Source organism: Oxyura jamaicensis, chromosome 4, assembly GCF_011077185.1.
Source record: "Oxyura jamaicensis isolate SHBP4307 breed ruddy duck chromosome 4, BPBGC_Ojam_1.0, whole genome shotgun sequence".
NCBI lineage: Eukaryota > Metazoa > Chordata > Aves > Anseriformes > Anatidae > Oxyura > Oxyura jamaicensis.
Window position 1 is genome coordinate 23,522,664 of NC_048896.1, and position 21,746 is coordinate 23,544,409.

Sequence of the window (21,746 nt, forward strand, 5' to 3'; positions counted from 1 at the left end):
GTCGTGTCCCCCTCTTCACCCCAAAACCTGCAGCAGCCTAACACAAGAACATGGTTTCAGCTGCACCAGAGCAGTGAGAGAACCTGTGGGCCTTGGGGGACAGCTGAGAAAGAACGAGGAAAAAATATGCCTTAGTCAACACAGCCTAACAGGATGATCTGATTCCTAGATATGAAGATTTATAGACTTATTCAGGGGAAATTCTCAAGGGCAAAGTCTGCAAGTCTTTGTTGGTAAATCAGAGACAAACAGCCTACTTCAAAGGAACAAAATGACAAGCAAAAAGGATACTTAGTATTTTATGCAAGCAACAGAAAGGCTCAAAGGTAATCAAGCATCTTATGACTGAACATCAAAATTCCCTGGTAAGTAAATCTCAACTCTCAAAGCTGCAGAAGGCTAGGAGTTTCCCTGTGTGTGTGTGGGGGTCGGCGGGGGGGGGGGGGGAACCGCCCTGGTTTTGCCACAGGAACCTTTGAGTGACACATTTGCAGTGCTGCTACGGCCATGGACTTTTAGAGCTATCGCACTGGCTCCTGGCAGATGAAGAGTGACCCCCTCACAAATCACAAGGTTTGTGAGCCCAAACTATTCCCTGAACTATACGAGGCGTGGCAGCGCACACAACCCGCTAACGCCCAGCCCCACGCAGGGCGCTCCCGCACCCCCTCAGCGACCTCCCAAGATGGCGGCGGGCGCGCACTCCCTCAGCCGGGGCGGGGCGGGGGAGCGGGCAGCAGGGCGCATGCGCGCCGCTCGCCGGCCGCAAGATGTCGGCGCAGGGGGACTGCGAGTTCCTGGTGAAGCGGGCCCGCGAGCTGGTGCCGGGGGACCTGTGGGCGGCCAAGGCCTGGCTCATCACGGCGCGGAGCCTCTACCCCGCCGACTTCAACATCCAGGTGAGCGCCGCCGCCGCACTGGCGCTGCGGGAAGGAGCGGCAGCTCGCTGTCCCCGTCCCCCAACCCCGGCAGTGCGTGATTGACGCGCATCCCGGCCAATGGGGGAAGGGCGGGGCGGGGCGAGCGGTCGCCGTGGTGACGGGGGTCCCGCGGGCGGGGGGGGGTGGGGCTCTGACAGGGAGCAGCCCCCTGGAGGGGCTTCTAATAAAGGTTTAAAGCTCCTTTTTCGCCTGTGGAGTTCAACGTACATATATGCTATGGCTTGTAGAGTACGTACGCATATACAGAAGTGTACGCATAATGTGTGGTTAGATAGCCTCAATCCCCCTCTTCATTTCATAGAATCACAGAATCATCAGGGTTGGAAAAGCCCTCCAAGATCACCTGGTCCAACTACCCCTGTGCCACCCCTGTCACCCACTAAACCATGTCCCCAGGCACCATATCCAACCTTCCCTTGAACGCCCCCAGAGACGGTGATGCCACCACCTCCTTAGGCAACCCGTCCCAATGCCTGACTGCTCTTTCTGAGAGGAAATGTCTCCTCATTTCCAACCTGAACCTCCCCTGGCGCAACTTGAGGCCATTCCCATCACTGGTTATCTGCGAGAAGGGGCCGACCCCCAGCTCCCCACACCTTCCTTTCAGGTAGTTGTAGGCAGCAGTAAGGTCTGATAATTTCTACAGTGTTGCAATCATTTCCTCACAGTTTCCATTCCTCACATATGGGTTCTTTGTGGGCACCTGTGGAAGGTTTTTTAGAGCGGAAGAGTTGGTGTGATCAATAAAGGTGTTCAGGAAGGCTCATGTCCTGCCCTTCCCTCTTGCAGTATGAGATGTACACCATTGAGAGGAATGCTGAGAGGACGGCGTCTGCGGGCAGGCTGCTCTATGACATGTACGTAAGTGCCTCACGTTGCAACCAGAGTGCTGTGTTCCTGCACTTCTTTCTGTGCTTCTGTCCTAAGCCATAAATTTCACAGAATTACAGAATGGCCGAGGTTGGAAGGGACCTCTGAAGATCACCTAGTCCAACCCCCCTGCCGAGCAGGATCACCTAGAGCACACTGCGTAGGATGGCATCCAGGCGGGTTTTGAGTATCTCCAGGGAAGGAGACTCCACAACCTCTCTGGGCAGCCTGTCCCAGTGCTCTGTCACCCTCACAGTGAAGAAGTGCCCCCTCATATTCAGCTGGAATTTCCTGTGCTTCAGTTTGTGCCCATTGCCTCTCATCCTGTCACTAGGTATAACTGAACATGTCAGCGTTTCCCAAAATATCTCCTGAATGTTTTGGCGTAAATTAAGCAGAAAATGGCTCACTCGTTAAAAATGAACAGTAGAGAGTGCAATTTTATTTTCCATTTGCCCTTGCCCATCCTTTCAGAGAGAAGTTTTTTGAGATTGCTGTTTCCTCAAACTTTGTTACAGGTTTGTGAATTTTCCAGACCAGCCTGCAGTATGGAGGGAGATCAGCGTTATTACATCAGCATTAAGGAATGACTCGCAGGACAAGCAGACACAGTTTTTAAGAGGTAAGGATTCTGCTCAGAAAACAGGGAGAATCCTGAAGGAATCTAAAGGTAAGTCAGTCCTCTCGTAACATAGGTAGTGGGGCAAGTAAATGTCAGTCTTCAAAATTTTGCTTGTTGACTGCAGATTATTCGGATCATTTCAGACTTTATTTGTTGCAATAGGCTTAGAAAACACAAAGGGACATGAGGAGCTGATTCCCATTGCTTTGCGTCTGTTGTGAGCAGACTAAGTGCGCTGGAATGTAAAGCATGGTCTGGTAAACTAGAAAAGTGGTTGCATAGTGAAGAAGTGGAGGGGCACTGAGGGGTCATAGTTGAAATGATTCCGGAGAACAATGAATGATCATTAAAATGGAGTGATTTTGTATGTGTAAAATGAGGGTTATGAAAATGGACAGTGACCACAAGGGCTTGAGCTTCAATGCTGGAAACCACAGGCAGCTTCGAAAGCAGGGTTTACACTTGACAGATTATATATAATCTGCTGTTTGAAGGTATGCTTTGGAAGCTGTAAGGATAAGCAGCCTGTAACTCTTTCCATACAGGCTATTCTACTAGAGGAAACATTTGCATTTTCATGGAGTGTGTTTATTTTTCATAGAAAATGCAACAATTTACAGGAAGAATGTATTGGTTTCTTTTCAATGTCTTATGAGAAGTTTAAAGTAAAAAAGGTAGCTTTTTAAATCAAAGTCATTTTAGAAGTGGTATGTAAGGAAAGAAAATGAAGAATTCTGGAAGAAGCATCTTAAAATGTTAACTATTTTTGTTTTTCAGCATTCTGCTCATTAGCAGTCTTACTTGTTAAATCAGGTTCTGCGCACCCAAATAAATACAGGTTTCATATGGGCTTCATTTAGAGAAGCAGATTTTTTTTTTTCCAGACTCTGATATTGAAAACTCAAATATAAGGAGATCTTTTTCATTTTGCATAGCGACCTCATATTAACTAGTCTTTTACTCTTTGTCAGTCACCTTAATGATGCAAGCATTGCAAGTTGCACAGTTTCTTTCTTTCTTTCTTTTTATTTTTTTTAAAGGATTATTTGAAACCCTTCCTGGTCGAGTCCAGTGTGAAATGCTGCTGAAGGCTACAGAGCAGTGTTTTAACACATTAGAAAGGGCAGAAATGCTACTACTACTTCTGCGACGCTTTCCAGAGACTGTGGTACAACATGGGGTAAGAGAAGAGTAGATCATAATAACCTTTCAGCACATTGTTTCTTAAGATTTTGCTGAAATGTCAGTTCATGGTTAATGGCTAATTTGTGGCTAATAGTTCAGATTGTTGCACTTTGAGGGAAAAATGTTGCACATTAGGGAAAAAATAGGCAGAAAACAAACAAAATGTTTTGTTTTGTAAATGCAAAGAATATTCCATGCTTTTTGAAAAAGAAGAATGGCCAAAAAAAATAGTGTAGATTAATATTGTAGTCTAAGGAAAAATACTGCTCAGCTTTTTGTCCGTAAATTCTCATTGAGGACAGAGTGCTTTGAGGTTATGACTAGACTCATACTTTATTTAAGTATAGTTTAAAGATAGTTTAAAGAGTGTAAAACCTGTTATTTCTGAGATTAACGTGTTTTACCTCATACTTACATCAGGCAGAGTGCACAGTTCAGGTGACGAGCAGCAGCTGTAATGCATGATAGCTCAATCGCTTTCACCTGTCTGTGCATGTCTTTACTGATAGTCACATGCACAATTTTTTCTTTTGATCCTTTTGCTATCTTCTGGCATTATTTTTCATCTGCAATAAAGTAGGGCTAGTTTATGTACATAGTTTATGTACTAGCACATGCAATTGCTGTGTAATTAATTGCTACTGAAATATCCACTGAATAATTGTTCAACATCATTGAATTGCAATTCAAAAAGTTTTTAAAAACACTGGTACAGTGTTTGATTTTTACCTCTGCTTATACAGGTAGGCCTTGGAGAAACTTTATTAGAGGCTGAAAGTATTGAAGACCAAGAATCCCCAGTGAATTGTTTTAGAAAATTATTTGGTAAGAAAATAATAATGTTCTTGTTTTATTGTACAGTCTTGTAATGACAGTAAGATTCTCAGTTACATAAACTTCTCTCTTGATATTAAGGTTAGAAAACCACTTTATTCAGAACAATGTCTGGCCACATTAGGCCAGGCTGACCACATGGCACAAATAGGTATTACAGTCATTTATCTAAGGTTCTTTGTGATCTTTGGTGGTGTATGGTCAGACAGAGATGGGGGTTTACATTGCTGACTGAGAAGCCTTACTTAGGGCAAATAGAATAATAATAATAGAAAGAAAAGCAACAACACAAGCCTGAATGATTTTTTGTTTTCTATTTTAGTTTGTGATGTTCTTCCTCTAATAATTAATAACCCCGACGTTCGACTTCCTGCCAGCTTGTTATATAAATACCTGAATAAAGCAGCAGAATTTTATATTAACTATGTAACTAGATCTACACAGACAGAAAACCAATATCAAGGTAAGAATATTTTTACAAAATTAGTCTTCCCTAAAATACATTGTAGCCTTACTGAAGTGAGGTCTATGTAATGAATCTGTTAGAGAAAGATCAGTAGTAGTATTTGATGTCCATTAGATCTTTGATACCAAAAATACCTCATGATCGGTCAGCTGATTAGTCCTCACAACATATGTACTGAGAGGTAGGTCAAAATGATCAAGATCTCCTCTATCAGCCTATCATCTCTCTTACAGAGAAGGTAGAAAAACGTTTTGTTCCTTTTTTGTCTCCTCAGTAAAGAATGGTTGCCCTCAAAGCTCAACTGTGCCTTTTTACACGTCTCCCTGAAAATAAATCTGTTAGTTTGATTTCTTTATGAAGAGAAAAATGTGCTTGTTTTCCTAGGTTCACAAGATTCCTCTGATATTATGTCTCCAAGCAAACGTAGCTCTCAGAAGTATATAATAGATGGTCTTACAGAGAAATCATCCCAGATTACAGATCCTTGGGAGAGGCTATTTAAAATATTGTCTGTAGTGGGAATGAGGTGTGAGTGGCAAATGGATAAAGGAAGAAGGTGAGAAGTTTGTACTTTTCCAGATGTTTCTTCTTGAGGAGGATTTTAATTCTTAAAAAGTAAGAATTGGAGAAGGATTTTAACATGAGGACATTTTGTGTAATTAATTTACTTACATTCATTAATTCATTTACATTAAATTAATTACATAAGATGTCCTCATGTGAAAATCCTTACGAATGTGCAGTTTTTCTTTCAAGAATGTATAATGTAAAGTAAAAACATGGATCCAGAGAGTCCTTTCAAGTTAGTCATTAAGCTAAATCTTGATTGATGAAAGTCATGTGCCAGAACTACAGTAGTGTGGAGCATCATTTCCTAGGTGCTCCAGCAAGTTAAAAGAAGGCAAATATTTAGTGAAGTTTCACTGGTTTGCATTCCCAGCCTTCAGTGACTTTCAACTGAGGGGTTTCCTGAGCCAAAACATTACGTTTTTCACAGTCACTGTGCATTCTTCCCTTTAGTTTTGGAGTCTGTGTAACATACTGAATTTTGTTTTTATTTCTATTTCTTTTTCAGAAGTTTTGGTGATATTTTGCATAGGATGAAAGACCTCTGCAGATACATCAGTAATTTTGATAGTGATGCACATGCTAAATATAAGAATCAAGTAGTATATTCAACGATGTTGGTGTTCTTTAAAAATGCATTTCAATATGTCAGCAACATCCAGCCATCACTCTTCCAAGGTTAGTTTCTAATGTTTTAAGAGTTCTTCGTATTTTCATTGCTAACATCAGAAAGATCTTTTCTCAGTACCCTTTTTAAAACTCTCATCTTATAAAATGACATGAGTTCTCATTAAGATTCTCCGTAGTCATTATGGATAGCAGCAGAAGTAGTTTATGACACCTGCGGTAGTGGATTAGAATGAAGATCAGTCTAAATTAGCATTATGATTTCAACCTTGGCCAGCCGTGAAGAGAAAAGTAGCAGACCAGATGTTATACATAACATCACTAGGGTTTATCTTCACTCATCCTTCAGCATCATGCTCGTCTTATTTTATCCTCTGATTTTGATTCTTTGAAGCTGTCGTTTCCCTAGTTTCCTTCAGTCAAAAGGTTGTAGACCTTCCATGAAATAGGTGAAGATACTTTTGAGTGTGGAACACACAAGAAATGTATAATTAATCTAACAAAAAATGAATAGAAAAATACTTTCTGAAATTCACAAGTCACAAATTCCAATTTGTAGTAATCAGTTGAACAATGTCAGTAGATAGCTAAGCTCGGAAGACAAATAGCATGGCAGCTTGTGTGCAAAGAACACTTAGTCACTTCAAATTAACAAATACAGGAATTAATTGAGTTGGGTTTTATTGTTTGATCCAGAGGAAAGAAATGTTACAGTGGTGTAGTGAGATGCTTTGGCTGTGTGTTAGTTTTAGCTGCTTGATTCTGAATTGTGGGAGAAAGGAAGTAAGGCATATACAAAAATCTTCCTTTCCAAGTTGTACAGTTGAGTATGGTTAAGCTCATGTTTTCAGACTAAACGACCCAAAAAAAATGTATACAGAGATTATCAGCGTGCAGTCCTTTGTGTGCAGATCTTCTGGTACTCTCCATCATTTCCTGACATCAGGAAAATAGTTCCAAGTCTCCTACTCATTTCTGCTTTAGTGTTAAAGTGCAATTATATCTGGTGGCTTTTGTACCATTTCTATCGTTAGGGTTTTTCCTACTTGTCATGAAGGGCTCACTGTAGAAATGTAGAATAAGATCCTACCTATTTTGCAGCAGGAAGTGTAGCGGTAGGGAAAAAGCTGTCTCCTACTCTCTCCAGTAGCTCTTAACTTTGATCTGTGAGTTTCTTGTCGCATGTGTGGGCTTGCAGGAGACCTCTTGAAAGAAAGCTTTTCAGTGTATTTTCCTTACATAATTCATATCTGCCTTGCTGGGGACTTGAGAAGTGAATGAGGCGATTCACACCTCTCGGGCTGCCTGCAGGCTTGGCAGGAGCTGCTATTTGGGCTGATGCTTTTAGGGATTTATTTATAACACTATGTGCTAGAAATCAATTAAAAACCCTGTAAGCCCAGATTCTAGAACATAGTTGGGCTGAGAAACATAACGTGTCTCTTTGTATAGCTGTGTATAATTCAGTAATGTAAGAGAAGGCTTGCAGCCCAAGTAAGGGGTGAGATTAAGTTTGGTTTTCATATTGAAGATTGTGGAATAAAAACTACAGTATGCTTGCCTGCTACTGAGAAGAGGCTGTTTCTTCGGAAAAAAAAGCATTTACTTAACTGGTACTCACTGAAAGCAGTATGAGTAAAAGAAAAACCCACTCCTTTCTTTTCAGGTATTGCAAGTAGGCAGTTCTGGAGATTTTAGTGTTAAAACTCTTCCAGCATCCCGGTTGTGGTACTTCCATATCTGTTTTCTCATGGATACTGTTTTCTACCTAATGACTTGAATAATGTTTTAAGTGTACACAGGTTAGATTGTAATACAGTGGAGTGCATGATGATGCAGGATAGGTGATTTCATTTGGTTGCAGCCTTCGTGTAGGGAACCTTTCAGGCAAAGGAAATAAAATCATCATCTGTTAAAGCATGTCAGGTTGTTTGCGTGAACTTCTGTTATAGTGGACGGCTTACACGTCATTTCTGAGTAGATGGGAAAAGCCTAATGCCGATGTTCTTCATGTCAAGAGTTGAAAGAGATTCTCCTTATACTGTGCTTTCAAATCATTTTTTTTGCAGTTATGAATGAGGCCTTAGTCTTTTATCCTGCAAACAGAAACAGAACAAATGCAAGTACTGAAAGTACATGATGGCTTACTGTCTCGTCAGGCAGAGATTTCAAAATGGGAAAAGAGATGAATGCATTTCCCTTTTCCTTTATATTTCTCTTTGTCTGAGCTTTGCACATCTATGTACAATTCAATTGTACAAACGGAGAAAATATTCTGGGAGGGAAGACTTTCTCAGTACTGGCCATGTGCCAGCCTTGTTTGAGAATAGGAGGTGGTGTCCCATTTTATATCTAATAAAGCCTAAGCATTAAGACCTGAAATCACAGGTACCAGATCCCATGGGGTGTTCTGTGACACCAGTGAAAGTAGAAATTGATGTGTTCTGTGCTTCAAAATGAGGCTTCTGTAGAGGTTTTGGGAGTGACGATTGAGTTTCTGTACAAGTGAAATCAGTGGGGAAAAAGCTGACACTGAAAGATCATACTAGGAAAATCTCATTATAAAATACACTTGCTTCTTGGAGCCTGCCAGCATATTGCTATGACTTCTCCTGAGAATGTTTTGAGAATATGGCTCTTTGTGGCTGTTAACTTCAGAGCCATTTGTTCTGTTTACCTGTTGAATAATTGTACTTGTAATATAAAATATAAAAGCAAATAATATTTGATGAGAAAATACATGCTGCCTGAGAATATCTTGTGACTGCTTTGTAAGAAAAGGGTTCAAATACATACCCTCAGGCCCTCAAGTAAACTCTTGTGATATCTGGTAAATGTGTTGTAACCTTCACCATGAGGCTGCCTAGAGGAAAAACAGCTTTACCAGCATTGCTTAAACTTATACAACTTAACTGAATTGAATTTCAGATTGTATTCTCTAATGTTATAATCCATACAATCCATGGAAGCACAACCAGCTTGGTGTAGGCACAAGACTTTTCAGATCTGTTTAGAACATCATGATCTAATTTATCTTTAAATCCAGGTCCTAATGCTCCAAACCAAGCCCCACTGATTCTTCTCGAGGATGTGACCAATGTCTACGGCGATACAGATATCGATCGTAACAAACACATACACAAAAAGAGGAAACTTGCAGAGGGAAGAGAAAAGCCAATGGTAACTCCTTTAGACCTTTTCGTTTGGAATAAGAATGGCATTGGTGCTGGAATTTAGACAACAGTGGTTTTCACATAGATGGGATAGATGTAATTTTGGCACTACCCTGGAATAACTGTTTCTGACCCCAGTATTGAAAAGATACTTTTTGACTAAAGCCAGCAAGAATAAAAGGATTTTTGTAGCACTTAAGTGCTGATAAGAATATTTCAGCTTTAAGGAGCCCAGCAGAGACTGCAGAAAGTGTTAAGAATGGTAATTATAGCAGTCAGATCTTCTACGGGTAAACCTCCAAATTGATGGACTTCTCATTCTTGGAACTGTGAATACATCTGTTTCTTTAATAATGGAAGAGCACTGTTTCATGGAATTTCTCTGTTGATAGAAGTACACACACGTACACAAGAATTACGTTTTCTTTGCATTATGCTGCTGAAGGCTTAAACAGAGTGCTGAAGTGTAAAGTGTATGTCCTTTAACTGATAATCTGGCTGAAGTGTGGTCATGGTACACTGTGTTTATTAACAGTAAGAACTCTTTTGGAATACCGTGTATCATGCTCTGCCACTGAGTTGGTAGCAAAACAAATTGTTTTAATGTTAGAATGAGCTAAGTGAAATAATGAAAAGTCACTTAAAGACACTGAAACTAGAATCTTGGCCGCTCTAGTACGGAACTGTTTGCTTTTTTTTTTTGTTAAGTGGAACTTCTGTGACTTAGAGTCCTTTGAAATAAATACACAATAAGAATTGAATCTTTGTTTTTTACTGACTGTTAAGCAGAGCTCAGATGATGAGGATCCTTCTGGGAAGGCACGAAGTCGCCATATAGCAGTAAATAAGGCAGATCTTGCAAATTCTATTGAAGTATTAGAGAGCTTTAAATTGGCAAGAGAGAGCTGGGAGCTGCTCTATTCCCTGGAATCACTTGACAAAGGTAAGGCTAGCTGCAGCCAAGGCTACGTGTATTTACACTTCATTGTAGTCATTTCAGTATTGTTAAGATTTCTGTAAGAATTGTAAGAATTTATGTCATTGGGATACTTAAAATTTACCCTACTTTATATCCTTAGTATTTTTGATCTAGGTTCCAATAAGAAGCTTTACCAGTTGTGACATTTCTGAGTGTTTTGTTTCTGACTTTTGTTTTGCTCTTTTGGTTATTCACCCATGCTTCGTGTGGAAGCAGCTTTCACTGAAGGAGCAGTTGACTTGTAGTAGTGCTGATAATACTAGATGAGGATGTGCTGCTAATTGCTCCTTAATTCATGCTTAAGAAAATAAGTTTTAGATTGTGCCTCTCCTGTTCTAATAAGATGTGATAACCTGGAAAACAAATTTGTTTTCTAAAAAGCTGGCAAATACTGTCACTTAGCAGCTTTTATTGGACACTATGAAGAACAATGTAACAAAACTGTAATTACAAAGGAAGAGGGTATGCTGTTTTTGATTTCACACTCTTACTGTTTTGTTTTCATTTCTAAATTCAGCTATATTTTTACTAGATAATTGGTTTTTAACTGAAAGCTGTGATATGCTTCATTTTTTTTCCCTTTCCTTCTCTGGTCACTTACGCAGAGTTCACTAGAATTTGTTTGTCGTGGAAGACTGAAACCTGGCTTTGGTTAAGAATCTTTCTTACAGACATGATTATCTACCAGGTAAAACAAAAAAATCAAGCAAAAGCTAATAAAAATGACATAATGTTGCTCTTTCTTTTAGTGAATAGCTGGTCTGAATGGCCAGTATGACTGCTTTAAGTGACTACTGATTTTATCCTTTAAAGTGGGACCCTCTGGGGGATGGAATCATACCACTCTTATTGCAGACTAGGTACCCTACTTACAATATTTCTGTCCTAATTAGCTGGTTGTTGAGTCCAGCTAATCTTGTCAAATGGAGAAAACTTTGGCATTGGCATTTTGACCAGTAGATCTATGTAGTGTGATGGAAGAACAGCGTAGTTTATTCATCTGCTAATGCATTCTATTGGAATACAGTCAGAGCGAATAATTTTCAAATAGCAGAAGGTTTTAAAATGTCTCAGTTAACATTTATCATTCTCCTTAAAAATCAGGCTGATTGTTCTCATTCCAAATCCCATCCTATCATTGCAGATACCATCCAAGCATTCATTTGAAAGCTTTCTATAAGGGAATTTTTATCTCAATCTCTCTACCCCTTCTACAGAAGACCCTAATACTGTCTTTTTCTATCTTCCTTTTAAAGGGGCAGTACAAAAAAGCAATTAGCAGCCTCCATCACTTGGCAGCTCTTCAGGGCTCTCATTCTCCACAGCAAATTACAGGACAAGGCTCACTGGAAAATCAGAGAGCACTAATCCAGTTAGCAACATGTCATTTTGCCCTTGGAGAATATCGGGTACGTACAGCATTCCACCCGCTGGTCTTTCATCATCTGACCCTGTGGTTCCCATTTGTCTCCCTCCTTCGAATTTTCCCATCATCCTGCTTCCAACGGCATCAAACATAAGCCAGGGTCTACAGAAAAAAACATGCTTCACAGGGAAAATAATTGCAGTTCCTGTCTAATCTGACCATTAGCATCTACCGTATACAGTCTGTTTGGTGGTTATAATTTGGGGTGTTTGGTTATGATTTACCATAGCTACAAGTGTTTCAGTTGTATATCAGTGTATCCTTGATTTTGAATTACTTAACAAACAGTTTTAAATATGAGGGGAAAGTCCTTAGGTTTAGGCTTTATGTGGCAGAGGCAAGAAAAGGTATATGGAAAATAAAATTCTGTGATCATCTAAAAAAATAATTAGTTATCAGCAGACAGTGTAAGAGAATCCAAAACAATATGGGCTGGCCTGACATGTGAGCTTGCTTTTCCTTCGGAATATGTATTTTGTGTTTTGAATACTAGAGAGTATTACTACTCTCTAGTATTACTAGTATTACTAGAGAGTAATACTACTGAATACAGGGTGCAGGTGAGTCCGTGTGAATGCTACTAATAATGGCCGGGTCTCAGGATCTCAGGTCGTCCTAGAACTATGGGACTAGTATTTTCTTCCCTTCCAGCTTACTGCTTTTTCATTAGATGATATATCCCTTCAGACCTCCTGCTTTTTCTAGGAAACAGCATTAAAATTTAAAACATTTCTGTCATACTGTCAAATTGTCATTTTCTTATTCTATTTTTACCATTGACAGAACAAGCTTTTAAAAACTATTCCAAGAATTAATTTGAAAATTTAATCTTTCAAGATAAAACAGTATTGGATTGTAGTTTTATTGATCTAACACTCCTGAAGTGAAGAATGCCAACACATATATTTTTCGCAATTAAAATGGTTTCAGGCACTCCGAGATTGTTTAATGGAATTTGTATCACAGCCATGTCTTCTTGTTCAGCCAAACTAAGTTGCATATTAAGACTACTGAAGCTCTATCAGAGAATTTTCTTTCCTTTTTCTTTTTTTTTTTTCAGTGCCTGAATCATTATTAACATAGCTGTATTTAAGAACCTTAATTAACTAGCATTATCTTGTCTCTGTTCTTTTTATAGCAAACATGCGAAAAAGTGCTTGACCTCATGTGCTATATTTTACTTCCAATACAAGAAGGAGGTAAAGTACAAGAAGAGCAACCTAAAGTCAAGTCTAAATTCAGAAAAGGTATGGAGCTGCTACTACCCTAAACTCGGTGTCAGCTTAATTTTAATTCTTGTGTTTTGGTTGAGTATATGATGTATATAATTCCTCTCTTTTTGTGTCACAAAAAAGGGAGGCGTAAATAAACTTGTGAATGTTTTTCCTGCTGGTACCCATTAAAGTGTTTTGGTGAAAAAGTCCTATCACAGGAAAAAAAGAAACAAATAATATATTTTTTTTAATATGTGACTTCACATTTTGAATCAGTTGTAATTTACCTGCAGAGTTTTCCTCCCTGCCTCAGATTGTTTGCACTTGTATAGTAGTTTTTTCTTCATTCTTACTTCTTCCAAGCATAGAGAATCACAAGAGCTCTAAAGAAATCTGTGATAAACTATTCTGTTACAGGGTCTGATCTGAAGCTTTGGCCTTGTACCAGTAGAGCTATCATGCCTTACTGCCTTCATCTACTGTTAGCTTGTTTCAAGGTAAGCTGTGGGCTGCAACTCACATGTCTGTGGGACCTAGTATGTGCAGCTGGAGTCCTGAAACTGCATGGCCTTATCCCAGTGGTGCAGCTAGGTGTGAAGGGCTCTGCCTCAAGTCCTTCTCACCTAAATGTGTTTGTGGAAGGTATTTTTTTTTTTTGGGAGGGGGAGGAGGAGGATTTTTTCTCTTTTTTTATCTTCTGCTTGCATTGGTTTGGGGCAGAGAAGATAGGATTCGTCTCAAAATATCACTGTCTTTATCCAGACTTATAAGTCATTGGAGAGAATTTGGTATTTCGCCTGGAGTTTTCCAATCTACTTTAAATATGTATGTTAGGGCAGAATTAAATATGCTTCTAAAGAGCTTGTTTTGTATTTGCACAGGTGTGAGATAAATCCAATGTATTTTTTGAGTAATGTATCTTTCCTGATCTTCTCCATGTCATTTTTCCCCTGCAGCTCAGAGCTTTCACAGACAGCAGAGATGATATGGCTTTGGGCCATGTAGTTGTTTTGCTTCAGCATGAGTGGCCAAGGGGTGAGAACTTGTTCCTGAAAGCCATCAACAAAATCTGCCAGCAAGGAAACTTCCAGTATGAGAATTTCTTCAACTATGTCACAAGTATCCTTTCTGTAACCAGGAGTGTCTTTCACAACCAAAATTATGTGCTGGGGTGTTGAAAAAGCTGTTAGATAGTTTCAGCAGCAGCTCTTCTCCATGAATCGTATTCCGTATTTATTTACATACTGTGCAAGCCCCTTGTAATAAGTGGCAGTGCATAATGGACTATAAATAGGCCTTCTGTCACCTGTTCAGGCACTTGAGAGTACCCATAAGTACACAGCAGTTGCACTTTCATTCAGAAAAGCAGCCCCAGCTTGGACTGTTAATGCAGGTCTTTTCGGTAAGATATGTATGTCATCATACCATTTGTTTTGCTGTGCCCATCCATAGCTGTGGATAACAACAACAACAAAAAAAGGTAAAGTGACACCTGCGCTTCCAAGAGTTGAATAATTGTCAGTGCTATTTTTTGAATGCTTTCCATGAGTAGGATTTTGTGTTGAGCAAGATAACAAGTAATGTCAAAGTTCATGCAAAGCACATCTGATGTATATAGTCAGATACCTTGGGTATGCTTTGAACACACAGCAGTGGACAGCTTCGTGTTTGATTTTAACCCAAATAGCCATCTAACTATGGTCCCCATGAAGCACAGGGTCTAACTCCTATCTGAGACAATTAAATTGAAGCCCTGTTTGGAGGCTGCAATGAGAGTGGTATTAAAAGAAAAAAAAAAAAAAAAAAAGAAGAAAAGCTAAGTAAAGAACCAAAATAAAGAACTAAAAAGGGTGGTATGTACCATCATGGGAGCATTCCTTCAGTCCCAGCCTCACTATGCACTGCTTTGAGATTGTGCAGTGCTGGAAAAGAAAGTAAAATCAACAAGGAAATTTGGAGAGATGGTCTTAAAGCCATGAGCTTTCTTTACCCCTGTCTGACTGACTGTACATATGAAAACAAATTGCCTGATGTGTATTTTGCAGTTTAAAAAGTCATTTCCCAGTAATTTCTGGAGCGTTAGGGATACATGCTATGATCTTGTCACTTTTAAGAACAAGATGTTTCAGTAGCTGTTAATTTTGACTGTCCTTTCAGCAGTGTGGCTTCAGATGTGCTGGAAAGGGAAGAAAGTTCCCTTTTTTTTTCCCTACTCAAATCTTTAACGTTTTCCTCAGATATTGATATGTTGGAGGAATTCGCTTATTTAAGAACACAGGAAGGAGGGAAAATTCATCTGGAACTGTTGCCAAATCAAGCAATGCTGATCAAGTAAGGATAAAAAAGAGTTTACTGTTTTATTTATTTATTTATTTTTAAGTATGTTCTGGTTGTCTTTGCTTTCATGTAATCTTCAGGATAAGTCTGTCATGTCTTTGAGTTTAAATTCAAGGAGTTGGGGAAGGAGCTCAAACAAGGTGGTGAATTTCTTTTTTCTGACTCTCCCAGTGACCTGTGAACTCTTTTGTGGGGTCCTTCAACTTTAAATTCCTTTTACAGAACTTTGTTTTTAAGTGTTGCGTTTGCTTTAGAGTGATTCATATCGCCGTGATCGCCAGTTTGCTGTTTCAGCCAGACACTCGTGCTTTACAGGAATTCTTTCAATAACGAGGCATAAATGCAAGCTGTTGTTAATGATTTTGCTGAACAGCCGTGCTGGCCAGAAAGCACTAATTGTTGCAATCAAAGTTATGAAAGACCACTGAGTGATGCAAAACTTAGATTGAATTACTCTCCAGGAAAACTAATAACCTTTCTGTCTTAAATAGCATGTCATCTCTTGCTATGTGCTGAGCAGCTTATTCTGCTCAGCTTATTACAAGATGCTGAAGAAAATTAATAATTTAGATTAACTTCCTAGGTGTTCTTAGTTTTGAGTCAAGACTGAACAAGTATCTGCTGCAGGGTTCAGAGGCAGAACATTTGTGGTACTTTGGTTTACGTGAGGGAGACTGGGAAAACTTGTCAAAATTCCAGTTAGGGTCAGTGTATTCTGGCCATTCATTTTCTAACTAGAAGTGGGCTAAAGTTTTCAAAAGTGGGGGCCTTATAATAGATAACCATCCAAATATTGGACGAGTAAATAGATTTTCTAAAGTTCTAGGGAACCAACATGAAAATCAGGAACTAGGTCTACTTAAAGAAAAGAAAAAGAGATTCGAATGTTTAATTATGTGACAGAGACCCTTCTCTTTTAAGCTCTTGATTTTCAAACTTTTACCCTTGCTGTATCTCACTGCTTGTAACCAGCTGTACGAAAACAGAAATCAGGGTATGCTGCACTATGTATGATGTTAAGTGGTAGTCTGCATCAGCAAGAGCATTTAGTGCAGCAGACCACACCTCGTAACTCTTTAGCTGCTGTCTCTAGTTGTAATAGTTCAGCGCTGTTTCACTGCCTCACTGCTTTTACATCCATCTGCTTAGTGTTCTGACCTCCCCAGTCAGAAGGTGGGTGGCGAGCAGGGTGTCTAGCAAGGCAGCAATCTCTTTTTGACCTCCTGTTATCTCCTGTTGTGTTTCCTGAGTCATGGAAATGCTTGGAGAAGAGAAGTCCGTTTCTTTGTGCTTATTACACCGCAATGGCCAAACACCCCGTCCAGCTGCAAGAAAGCAGAGTGCCTTTTACGTGGCTGAGATCTGTAGGAGAGGAAGCACTTCATCAGAGAGCTGGTGGGAGACGGTGTTCAGGGCGCAGCTCACTAATAGTAGGTGATGTCTGCTCCCCTGGTACCCCAGATACTATTTAGATATTTTTTAGGGCACACGGACGGTGTCAAGGAACAGTGTCAACCTCAGCAGCTCACTGCCTCCCCCAGCTGGGGTTTTGGGTGAAGTGCATCAGCACCGTCCTGTTCTCCTGGGACGTTAAGGAGCTGCCTTTAAATGGTTTGCAGGCTGGCTTTTGTCTTTCAAAACTATCAGCAGTTCTGGTTGTTGGAGCTGCTGCATCATCGTCCCAATAATCAGCAGAGGCAGCTCAGATGCTGTTCAGTCACACGCAGAAAACCTCTTGTGATTTTGCCACGCAGCCCAAAGGCAAAGCAATTGCTCCTTTGCCTGATCTTCCTTCAGAATAAATGTGTATAGCAGTCCTACATCGGAATTAACAGGAAATATGTCACAGGTATTGTATGTTTGTTATAAGGACAGGGTGTGGTATCATGATGTACTTGTAGGACGTTTTCTCCCTGGGTGAATTCCACGTTCTACCAAGACTTTTCCTCAGTACCTTATACTTTATAGGGAGCAACACTCCTTTTTCTGAACCTAGGAAAGCGAACCGCAATGTGGCTTTAAAAAGCTGAAGTTAAATCTTGGAAGCCTTGACTTATAGCTGGGTCCTGCAAAATAGAAATGCAGCTTGTGAGGTTTCCCTCCGCTCGTATCTGCGGTGAGAATATGAAGGTCCACAGTTTTGGTTTTACCTGGTGATAGCCAGCTCGTTGGCACTGTCAGAAAGATGTGTCTGATGGGCTCTGAATTCAGCTATTTTTTGCCTTTAAAATCCCTTCTAGACAAGCCATGTTTCGTAGTTTTACTGATTACACTTGGTAGTGGTGGCAGCGTTAGCTAGTGAGATTACAGGGGAAAAGAAGAGTATGCAAGAAATGATTGACTGAAATCATGCTCCTATTTTTGATAATTTTAGTGTAGCTAGACTAATCTTAGTCTCCCAAATGCTGCATAAACTTGATGTGAAAGCTGATGAATTTTCTGCCTCTACTTACATCCCTATCTCATCTCCTTGGGTATAGAGGAAGAAAATCGCAGTTGGCTTGAAGCGAAACAAATCATCTTAAAAATGTATTTTTTATTCTGATTGTGCACATGGGTTTGCGTAGCTCTGACTGTAGATCTTGCAAATGGTAATGAAGACTCAGTTGTGCAGAATTCCTTTTGCAAACATCTGCCACCTGGGACCAACACATGTTGCTGCTCCTTTTCAGTTTTTGTTCCCCGTGTCCATTTTTGCAAATATTGGACTCAATCATGCCAAGAGCTCTTGAAAAACTCTCCCGTATGGTTGAACAATTCTTGTGAATATTTTACTTCAGGTTATTTGATCTGTACTGTAGGGCACTTCTGTACTACTCAAATGTCCCTTCTCTGATATTCATTAAAAAATTACAGATACTAATCAAAGTGCCCCCCTGTAAATCTGCAGGTAGGCACCTAACTCAGTATTAAGGGTACGTAAGTGCCAGTTCACTTCTCAGCTCCTCCTTAGCATCTGCGGGGGCGAATTACACAGCATTTGGGTACCTAAATAACACTGAGGTTTTGAGAAACTTGGGTTAAGAAACTAGACCTGTTTTCTGTATCCCAGATTTCTCATTCCTCCTTATGTGGGGCACTGGATTTGCTCTAGGCTGGAAGCGTGAGGTTATTATCCTGTGCTATAGGTAGCACACAGAGATGAGGAGCCTACTTCACGGAGAAGACAAATGCTTTTCAGCTGAGACACTTTTTGGTGGCTGGTTCCTGCAGCCCTGCTTGCAAATGTTACCTCAAACATTCCTCTTGGCAGTGGGAGGTTGCTCTGAGCAGGCTTTTCTGCTCTGACACCGTGACATCCTCCAGCAGCCTCTTTTGTGTGCAGTTGGAACTTGGAAAAGTGAACAAGGCTAGCGAAAAGATACTTATGCAGCCTGTAACAAACACTGTCGTGCACTCTGCGTGGCTGATACCTGCTGTGCATGCACGTGGCTTGAGCTCAGCAGCAAATCCCTTCCCGCCGGGCTCTCCCTGCTGGCTGACGCGCTCGCTGGCTGCGCGGGGAGGGCACGGCATCTGTCCCGCACCGCTGCTGAAACCTTTCCTGGTTGGCCTTGTAACACAGCAGTGAATTGGTTTCTGCACCTACCGCTGCCCTTTCTCCCGGTGCAAACGTCCAAAAATTAAGAGCATGTGTTTAGACCACGTTTGCAGAGCAGCCTCACGGTGAATCTGGGGATGTGTGCGTGTTCGATGCTGTTTGGGTCCCGTGCCCTGCGGCTGCCCGGCGGTCATACCGCTCTGTGGTCTCACCCTCGTTCCCTCTCGCCCCCTTTTATTTTTTCTGGAGTTGTCTTGCACCGAAGGGTGAGTTGGAGTGTGAGTGTTTGAATGCTGCTATTTGCTGTTTTTTAAAGGACTTCTAGCCCTCCCATGGGGTTACTGCAACAGGAATTCATACCTGTGCTACAGCCCAGCATACAGACTGCTGACAGGTACCAAGTGGAAAAACCCTGCTCATAGTGTGCCGTGTTTTGTCAACATGTTTTACTGCCCATGGTTTTCAGCAATTTGTTACTCAATATGTATCTCTTTTTTTGTTGTTTCTTTTCTCCATTTGTGCCTACATTGCCTGGCAAACCATGTTGTTCTATTGTAACATTTCTTTTTATTTTTCCCATAAATTGCCAGTATCCGTGTCCTTTCAATTTCAATAATCACTGTTGAACTTAAACCAAATTGTAGAAATTTCACAGAATCACAGAACTGTAGGGGTTGGAAGGGACCTCGAAAGATCATCGGGTCCAACCCCCCTGCCAAAGCAGGTTCCTCAGAGCAGGCTGCCCAGGTAGGCGTCCAGACGGGCCTTGAATATCTCCAGAGAAGGAGACTCCAAATTTCCCCCCAAGCAATGCTGAGGTTCAGTCACATAGTACCAAATGCATAATAACCCTTTCTTTAAAGATGTTAGTTACAAGCATATAACCCTTTCTTTTCAAGATATTAGTTTCTGGACTCATTTGTAGTTACTTTTCTTCATGTAAGTTGTTCTGAAACATTTTCTGTTGCCCAGCTGTTAATGACGGACATCTTCAGGAGTGCTGCTGGCTCGCTCGGTAGCTGTGGGTTGCCTGTTGTCCTCTAGCGCTCACCTGCCAGCAATGTTTAAGGCAGTGAAGATGGAAAATGGCTTATCCCATAAATTCTGAGTATGCTGGAGTATTTCTAGTGCAATTTTACTTTGCCCACCCTAGCTCTAGTCTCTTCAGTAGCCCATTTGCCTTTTCCATGTGTTGCAGAGGTCTCTGCTGCTTAGGCAGAAGGGGAGTGACTGAGATCAGAATTCCACTTTGAGAAGTTTCCCCTCAAATGCTGGAATTGCTGATTTAAATAAAGGCGGGGTGGTACTTTTGACGAGGGCAATTCCCAGACTTTGCCCTTCTTCATTTCCAGCATCTCTGGATTGGCATAGATGCCTTCAACCTTTATTTCCTTTCTTTCTTTCACTGTGCGTGCTGGGTTTGGTCCAGCTCTTTGTTTCTCATCCCTGACTCAGGCCTTCTCTCAGAGTTAACATTTATACTTCTCTCTCATTTAACGTATGCTGCCCCTTGAGTAGTGCTAAGGCTTTTATTTCATACCCTTTGCCTCCCATCCCAAGTATGGCTTGCAGGTAGGTAGTACAAAGTCTTGGTCTTGATGTATTGAGTTCTGGACCAGTGCAGGTAAAGCGTAGTGCTTTGGCACTGCAGAACATTGTTCTACAGACAAAACTTCAGCTATTGAGTGCTGCAGGCCAGCATGAGGACAAAGAACTATTAATAAGAAAGGCCTTTAACAGGGAATATCCTGAGTTTCACCAGCCAGCACTGCTTTAGCTTGCTCAGTAGCAGGACCTTTGTTCTGTTTGAAAACAAGTCCTGAACTTCTGCTCAGAATAAATGCACTCTGCCTGGCATCTTGTGTCCCTGTAGGAGCTGGCTTCCACTGATGCACACTCACAGCCTGGCTTGGTTTTGTGCTTTGTGTTGGCCTGCCAAGTGTTCACTGTGCCTCGTGTTACTCAGAGCAGTCAGTGCCCATAGGATTATGTAGCTCCTTCCTGCGCTCTCCTACTGGTACAAGATGCTCTCTACTCTTTATGGTGGCAGCTGTATCTCCCCTTGCTTTAGAGAAAGCAGGTTCAGCCTTTTTTTTTTTCTACTTTCAACCCCAACCATTTATAGAATTGTTTACAGGGAGGAAGGGGCCTGGGCTGTAAGGGTAGAGGGAAAAAAAAAAAAAAGAAATTCCCTTCCCTATTCAGGGAGAACACTGGGTTAACAGAGCAGGTTTTCCTGTTAGACAGAACTGCAGCTCTCCCCCCTTCCCTCCCCGACAGTCACTATAACCAAAGCATTGAGAACAAAGACATTAATGGAATTTCTATCTTTTAGAAGCCTCATAAACTACTAAATACTCAATTTTAAAAAAATAGCATAGCACACACTTCAGCTCTGCTTATATAAACTCAGGTGCGGACAGTAGATAAATAGTTAGTGACATGTAGCACTTTTTAGGTTTCTGTAGTGCACCAAATAACCCTCATTTGATTTTGTCTCTCTCTTTCCTTCGTGGCTTAAGGCATCACACAGTTACCCGAGGTATAACTAAAGGAGTGAAAGAGGATTTCCGCCTGGCCATGGAGCGCCAGGTCTCACGCTGCGGGGAAAATCTCATGGTGGTCCTGCATAGGTTCTGCATTAATGAGAAGATACTGCTGCTTCAGACTCTTTCTTGAATGGACTGGATCACAATGCAGCATCTTTTATGGACAGAGGGAAAGGCTCTTGTATTAATGGCAGCAGAGCAGTGGAAAAATCACACAGCTGAAGTCATAAATAAGTTTCCCTGCGAGTTACAGGCTCTGTAATACACAGTGCTTGGTGTTTGTTCACAGCTCCATCTTCTCATGGGGGTAGATCAAACTTTATAAATAAAGCTTTGTTTAAAAAGCCCTCTGTAATGTTTTATTTGTTTGGGTGGTGCTGTTGTTTTTCTTTTCCAGAGCATTATACTAAGGTAT

General features: G+C 40.9%; 1 protein-coding gene across 4 annotated transcripts; it reads left to right on the forward strand.

Moving 5' to 3' along the window:
- The first annotated feature begins 732 nt into the window (after positions 1 to 732).
- INTS10 (integrator complex subunit 10) lies at positions 733 to 21,676 on the forward strand. 4 transcript variants are annotated; one of them, XM_035324712.1, is made up of 18 exons: positions 733 to 899; positions 1,731 to 1,798; positions 2,330 to 2,433; positions 3,474 to 3,613; positions 4,362 to 4,443; positions 4,775 to 4,915; positions 5,303 to 5,474; positions 5,994 to 6,163; positions 9,159 to 9,292; positions 10,072 to 10,228; positions 10,870 to 10,952; positions 11,521 to 11,673; positions 12,829 to 12,937; positions 13,322 to 13,401; positions 13,861 to 14,023; positions 15,142 to 15,235; positions 19,099 to 19,176; positions 21,305 to 21,676. In XM_035324712.1, exons 1-18 carry the CDS (start codon positions 771 to 773, stop codon positions 21,459 to 21,461), a joined length of 2,214 nt encoding a protein of 737 aa, XP_035180603.1. In that variant the 5' UTR covers positions 733 to 770; the 3' UTR covers positions 21,462 to 21,676. The 4 variants fall into 4 exon arrangements, with proteins under 4 accessions (XP_035180603.1, XP_035180604.1, XP_035180606.1 ...); XM_035324713.1 differs by having other exon boundaries at positions 10,075 to 10,228; XM_035324715.1 differs by lacking the exon at positions 19,099 to 19,176 and having other exon boundaries at positions 734 to 899.
- Positions 21,677 to 21,746: the final 70 nt, after the last annotated feature.